The sequence below is a fragment of the Charadrius vociferus genome, unplaced genomic scaffold, assembly GCF_000708025.1.
Source record: "Charadrius vociferus isolate BGI_N301 unplaced genomic scaffold, ASM70802v2 scaffold524, whole genome shotgun sequence".
Lineage (NCBI taxonomy): Eukaryota > Metazoa > Chordata > Aves > Charadriiformes > Charadriidae > Charadrius > Charadrius vociferus.
This window is the reverse complement of record NW_009648152.1, coordinates 37039-44574: the sequence shown is the minus strand read 5'-3', so window position 1 is coordinate 44574 and position 7536 is coordinate 37039. Positions and strand designations below refer to the sequence as shown.

At 40.4% G+C, this 7536-nt stretch overlaps 1 protein-coding gene across 1 annotated transcript in view; it reads right to left on the bottom strand.

The window, feature by feature from the left end:
• The window catches only part of LOC104285556 (probable global transcription activator SNF2L2), a gene marked incomplete at its 3' end in the record, with an annotated part of 28349 nt that overhangs the window by 2138 nt on the left and 18675 nt on the right, over positions 1 to 7536 (bottom strand). Inside the window, exons 3-4 of the mRNA XM_009884023.1 lie at positions 2466 to 2795; positions 976 to 1077 (exon numbers count right to left, since the gene is read on the bottom strand). Of these exons, the coding sequence (XP_009882325.1) occupies positions 976 to 1077; positions 2466 to 2795 (432 nt within the window). The remainder of the gene's footprint in view (positions 1 to 975; positions 1078 to 2465; positions 2796 to 7536) is intronic.

Sequence of the window (7536 nt, the reverse complement as noted above, 5' to 3'; positions counted from 1 at the left end):
TGGCTGGACAGTCACACTCAAAGAGTTGCAGTCAACGGCTCGATGTCCAAGTGGTGAGCAGTGACAAGTGGTGTTCCTCAGGGGTCGGTATTGGGACCGGTAGTCTTTGACATCTTTGTTAGCAACATGGGGGTGTTGGTTGATGAGAAGCTCATGGACCTGTTGGAGCAGGTCCAGAGGAGGGCTGCAAAGATGATCAGAGGTCTGGAGCACCTCTCCTATGAAGACAGGCTGAGACAGTTGGGGTTGTTCAGCCTGGAGAAGAGAAGACTCCGAGGAGACCTTATAGCAGCCTTCAGTATCTGAAGGGGGCCTACAAGAAAACTGGAGAGGGACTTTTTACAAGGGCATGTAGTGATAGGACGAGGAGTAATGGCTTTAAACTGGAAGAGGGGAGATTTAGAATAGATATTAGGAAAAAAAAATTCTCTATGGGGGTGGTGAGACACTGGAAGAAGTTGCCCAGGGAAGTTGTGGAGGCCCCATCCCTGGAAGTGTTCAAGACCATGTTGGATGGGAGCAATCTGGTCTAGTGGAAGGTGTCCCTGTCCATGGCAGGGGGGTTGGAACTAGGTGATCTTTAAGGTCGCTTCCAATCTAAACCATTCTATGATTCTATGCCTATAGTCTTGTAATCAGTTTCACTTTAGATCCAGCATCCTGACCATCTGGCATTCAACCATGTGCATCAATCTCTGGAAAAGGAACAAGCTTATATATTAAATTCTGAGGGTGCTTCGTGTTCAGGCTGCCTAACAGCTGCAATAATTTAATCTGGTCAACTCATTCACCTTTGAATAAGTGGTAAAACACTCCCTGATATTTAAGTGCTAGGCAAAGTAAAGGTCACACCATTTCTTCTTTATACCTTTTTATTTCCCTGTTTTTTTCCTGCCTCTTTTCCCCAATCCCTACCCACACGATTTAACCCTAACTGTATACATGATATAAAATTATTGCTATACTCCCTTCTACCTTCTGTCCAAGGTTTAGGGGTCATGGCAGCTATATGTCCAGGTACTCCTGGAGCTGGTCCTGGGCCAGCTGTAGGAACACTCATTGCATGTGACCCAGTACCTAGAATTTAACAAAGGAAAGAAAATTATTAAAATATAAAACATTGCTACACATTAAAAAATCCCTCTGCATTCCAATATGCTAGTCTATTTATGCAAATAAGCTTTGTGCATAAATAGAGATTTAAGTGGATTCCACTGTGCAAAAAATTAATGTAATGAGGTATATTAAGATCACCTCTTTTAAAATACTTGATGACAAAGCCACATGCATTGAAATTAAGTGAACAGTTATTCAAAATATTTTTTAAAAGATAATAGGATCATCATTTACTCTCAACTTCTAAAGCTAAATAATAGATTACAGAAATCATTAACTCTTTAAAATAATCAGCATATTTTTTATCTCTTCTTGAAGCTAATTTTGTGCCCAACATAATTTGTATCGTATAGATTATGATATCACACACAGAGAATTATTATTTCAAGTGAGTAATAAACAGCAGGAAGAGAATTATTTTTAAAAATAAAGATCACATTTTCATAGCCCTTGTTTAAAAAAATGCACAAAATGGAAAAGAAAAAAGAAATACATAAAGGATATTTAAAACTGCCTTAAAGTAAACTGGAATTTTTTTCCCTGTGGGAAAAAGTCCTAAAAGATCTGAAGTTGAAAATAATGAAGAGTCAAAAAATATGCACATAATACTGTTATTAAGATACCAAAGTGGGATCTATATAATATCCACATGGCTAGATAAACCATTTCTTTATTTTCTTGAATTTGTGGAGGAGGGAAAAAGTGAAAGACAATCATCATACAAATTAATGAACTTAGAAACAAAACCAAACTTCAACAACAGAAAACTCCCCTCCTTTCCCTCCCCATTAAATTGATCTTAGGATTGGACTTATTCAGAAAACATAACAGGTGCAAGCTGTTTAAAGTAACACATCTGTTTAAGACCAAAATAAGTTTGTGTACTGCATTACTGCATTATAACATCTATTATTATTATGAGAAACTCTTTTCCCTGTGTTATGCACTTGACAGCATACTGCATATAGTTTCCGTTTTCATGATCTGCATAATCATTCAACTTCTAGATTTTATATCTGTTTTCCTGCATGGCAACAGGGGAGTGAAAAAGCATTCTAAGAAAAGCAATAAAATATAATTGGCAAATTGTGACAAACATTTGCAAAAGTGGCAGGCATAATAAGGACAGACAGTATATAAATTTTATCTCTATTTTTAAAAATAATTAGTATCCTATTAATGAGGTGCTTTATGCACTTACTCCAACTTAAAACCATAGGTCATTGTTCATATAGATATCTGCAAATGGTTCCAAATTATATGCCTGCACACCAACAATTTCTGTTATTTTCCACAGGTAGAATTTAAAGAAATATCTTGCCAATGACATGGTGCCTACATTCACTTACTCGATTGCCTACTATAGGCAGCAGGAACCTGTTGCTGCTGAATGCCAGGCAGGGTCCTCTTTCCTTGAACTGCAAGTTGGAGGTTTTCCGGTAAAGACTGACCTCTAGCTAACATTTTGTATGCTAGAATCTGAGCTCGGAGCTGATGTAGCTGTACAGGACTGAAAGGGGAAGGACCTCTGTTGGGTTGACTCATAACTTGTGGGTCTCCTGGTATCACGGGTCCTGGCTGACTTGGAGTCATCTGGGGTGGAGTTGGACCTCGTCCAGACATTGGACTGGGCGCATGTTCTGGTGCTCCCAGTGGAGATGGGTGTGGAGACATGTAGCCTGGAGCAGATAAGAGGTTCAAAGACTTATTTTCCAGGTTAATCAAGTCTAAACTCCACTGAAGTTTCTTTACCTTAAACAGTATCTGAAGTATAAAAAATTCTCTCTCACATCAGTAGAGCTGTAATATTTTCTACAAGAACAGAAGTATGATCTGAAATTCCCTGAGACAGCAAGGCTACAAGAGCTACTATTTAAACAGAATAATTAACTCCCCTCACATTTGGGGTAAACCAAACTAAAACTAAATTGCACGTGAAATACAGCAATCAAATGGTATGATAGGGCACTGGTTCACCTGTATGTTGAATGAATATTTCATTATAGAATGTTTTCAAATATGTTTGCCTATTTTACAGATTATAAAAACAGTATTATTTTTAATTTTTATATTTTTATTTTAATGTGCATACATCAAAGCACCTATTCAATGAAACATAACCTTTATGCTAATACTCTGCAACATACAAATATAAAAACAGACAATATCTAATTAATATTTTTATATAGTTCCTCAAGCTTATGTGGATTAAAGCTTTTAGTCTGAGAAACAACATCCACTACCTTTTACCATCCGGGTGCTGGAAAACCCAGAGTATCAACTTTGAACACAAAAACTATTTTCTGAAGAAGCTGGTGGTACCTCTGCGATAACATATTTAAGAAATGGGAAAAAAAGACTACACAGCAGCTGTGAGAGGAGTGAGAAAAATGCGAGAGAAACAACTCTGCAGACACCAAGGTCAGTGAAGAAGGAACGGGAGGAGGTGCTCCAGGCACTGAAGCAGACAGAGATTCCCCTGCAGCCTGTGGAGGACCACAGTGGAGCAGATATCCACCCTGCAGCCCATGGAGGACCCCACGCCAGAGCAGGTGGATGGCGCCCTGAAGGAGGCTGTGATCTCATGGAGAGCCTGTGCTGGAGCAGGCTCCTGGCAGAAACTGCAGCCCATGGAGAGGAGCCCATGAAGGAGCAGGTTTTCTGGCAGGAACTGTGGCCTGAGTGGGACGCATGCTGGAGCAACCTGTTCCTGAAGGACTGCACCCTGTAGAAAGGATCTATGCTGGAGCAATTCTTGAAGAACTGCAGCCTGTGGGAAGGACCCACATTGGAGAAGTTTGTGAAGGACTGTCTCCTGTGGGAGGCAACCCATGCTGGAGCAGGGGAAGACCGTGAGAAGGAAGGAACAGCAGAGAAAAAGCTTTATGTACTGACTGCATCCCACATTCCCCATCCCTCATGTGCCACTCAGTGGTGGAAGAGGAGGTAGAAGAGCCAGGAGTGAAGTTGAGCCTGGGAAAAAGACGGAAGGGGTGGGGGGAAGGTGTTTTTGTTTCTCACTATCCTATTCTATTTTTAATTGGAAATAAATTAAATTAGTCTTCCCCAAGTTGAGTCTGGTTTGCCCGTGACAGTAATCGGTGAGTGATCTCCCTGTCCTCATCTCGACCAGTAAGTATTTTTCATCTTATTTTCTCTCCATCTTCCTGAGGAGGGTGAGTGAGAGAGCGGCTGGGTGGACACATGGAGTCCAGCCAAGGTTGACCCACCACACAGGATGAGCACAACTATGAAGGGAACAGAACTCATCTTATTACAATCCTAGTTTTTTGGTGGGTTTAGGTTTGAATTTTAATTGCACTTCACAGATATTACCCTGGGCTTCATAACATATCCATGAAAATAGACAATATGGGTATGCTTTTTAAGTGAGATATTGAAGACTCCAAAGCATATCCAAGACAAAAAAAAAATCTTAAGACTTATCCTTTAGGTTATGCACTACAGTTAGATTTTACAGATATGTGAGACAGAGATTTGCAGAAGAAAAATAATATCTGTACTGGGTCTGTCTGGGATGGAGTTAATTTTCTTCATAGCAGCCTGTATGGTGCCGTGTGGGGACTGAGGCAAAAGACGGGTTAAGTGTGGTAGAACTAATAGGGATGAATAAGCAGCTGCAGCACTGTTTTGGCAGATGATGAAGTTGTGTGAAGCTACTCCCTAGATAAGGAGGTGCTGCTTACAGGGAAGAGAAATTCCATTTTCGGTGTGAACATGATCTTTTTGAGCACGCGATGGTGTAAACAAGTAAAGTAGAAAATTACTGGCCTTGGTAGAAAAGTATATAAAGAGCAAGCTTGCTTAATAAAGGTGATTTCGATCCTGCATGTCGGAGTCCGTGTCTTTCCGTCCGCCACAGTTTTGGATTTGTGACTAAACCACTGTTGATAACGCACCAATGTTTTGGCTGTTGCTGAACAGTGCTTGCATAGTGTCAAGTCCTTCTCTGTTTCTCACTCCACCCTCCTCAGGGAGTAGGCTGGGGGTGCATGTCCTGGTTTGAGGTAAAAAAAGAACCATTTTTCTGTTCAGAAATGTTACTTTGCAGCTAAGCCTTTTCTAAATACTGAAATTAACAGCATATTGTGCAGAAACTGTTTGCTCTCAGACTGATAAGACCCGTGTTTATAGTTGATGCCAAGGAATGCTATGCAGAGAGGACCTTGCTTATACTTATTGCTATAACAACCAAGGCCAACCAATTTTGTTATTTGCCCTGTTGGAGGGTCAGAAGCGGAAAAGCATAGAGGGGTCCCACCTGCGAGGAGGAGCAGACAGGACAGGTGACCCAAAACTAATCAACAGGGTATTCCGTCCCATCTGCCTCATGCTCAGTATAAAGGGTGAGGGATCAAAGGGTCAGCCCTCTCCTTCTTCAATGGCCAACGTCTGAGGAGGACTCTGTTCGTCTGCCTTTGATCCCAATCCTGAATGCAGATCCAGAATCCAGTTCCCTCCGTCACTGAGTCCAGCCTGGGACTTCCCCAGTGCCTGTCAGTGTTGTGATTGTCATCCTGGGAGCTTGATACGTTTTGTATTTATTTCATTAATTTCTTTTTATTTTATTATTGATATTTCATTAAAGTAGTTTAGTTCCTTCTAAACTCATAAGTCTCTTTGTCTCCCCTCTCCTTGAAGAGAGAGGTGGGGGACACCATCTGTCGTTCCATCTCAGTGGCCAGTCCGGCCCAAACCACAACAGTGCACAAGAAGTTGGGAGGGGACACAGCCAAGACAGATGACCTGAACTGGCCAAAGGGATATTCAATGCCATACAACATCATGGTCAGCAGTAAAAAACAATGGGGAAGTCTATCCAAAGTAGCTGTTGCTTGGACACTGGCTGGGCATCAGTCTGCTTGTGGGAGTTGGTGAGTGATTGCCTTTGTATCACTTGGTGGGTTTTTTTCTCTTTCCTTCACTTATTAAACTGTATTTATCTCAACTGACAAGTAATTTCTTCCTTTTGGCCTTCTTATTCTCTCCCCCATGCTGCTAGGGGAGAAGGGGGGAGTGAGGAATCAGCTGGTGGGTGCTTAGTTTCTGGCCGAGGTCAACCCACCACAGTATCAATCTGATGAGCCTTACAAAACAAATCTCCTAGCTCCCTTTCACAGTCTTTGACTAAGTTATAGGTCACAGAACTCAAAATTTCATGCAGACTTCCCTGAGTTCTGTGGAATCAAATCTACTCCTGTGATTCCCTGGCTGATCTGACATTCTGAACTGAAACTATGCCAACTTTATCTATACCTAGTCCTGGTCACAGTAAGAAGCAATTTTACTCCTTCCTTTCACTGTTTTTCCAATAAGGGCTGCATAGGGGAACTCTACAAATTTTGACTGGTGTGATGCTAGTAGCTGTAAATTCAGAATTCATACAAGCTGAGACATGAAAGTGCTAAAGAACTGAAAGTTAATGAAAGGTGGGATCTGAGGATACTAATACCCTAAAGTGAAGTACACATTAAAAATAATTGAGAGAAAGAATAAAGAAAAAAGAACAGAAGAATTGGGGTTGGTTATGTTTTGGTTTGTTTTTCAAAAATAGGAAAAGGAAATGGAAGGACAGGACAGAAAAAGTTTTAGTTGGGAAAAGATCGGATAAGACAGAAAGAGACTGAGAATTCAGTTTTATAGCTAAAGAGCAAAAAGATAAGAAAAGAAGACCCTGTTGAAAATAAGAAAAAATAAGGAACCTAAGGGAAAGATAGGAAGAAAAAGTTGAGGAAAGAATGAAAAGAAGAATAAGAGACATTAAGGGTAAAAAGATAATATTACTGAGGTTATTCAATAGAAAGACTAATATCAAAATTGCTTATACATATATGCATAAATATATTACTGGTGATAAAAGCCATGATAAATATCATACAGATCATACCGTTTATTGCATTTATTACTCTCCATCCACCAAAGGTGTCAGGACTGAGACTACTAACTACTCTGAAAAATAATTCTTTCTTTATTAAGAAAAGGGGGGGGTAAAATCCCACTTACTGAAGACACTGCTTTAAATGAATACATTATGGTATTAAAAAAGCACATAGTTGCTGTATTGACTTATGCTTTGAAATTTTGGTTTCTTATTTATTGCATTTTTCCATTATTGTTACATTTCCAAATCTCACAATTTCTTTTAAATAGCAGCTACTTTGAATTAAGCTGTTTTCAAAACTGTCTGCCAAAGAAAGATTTCACAGAATCACAGAATCACAGAATCTTCAGAGTTGGAAGGGACCTCTAGAGATCATCTAGTCCAACTCCCCTGCTAAAGCAGGATTGCCTAGAGCACATTACTCAGGACTGCATCCAGGCGGGTTTTGAAAATCTCCAGAGAAGGAGACTCCACAACCTCCCTGGGCAGCCTGTGCCAGTGCTCTGTCACCCCAACTG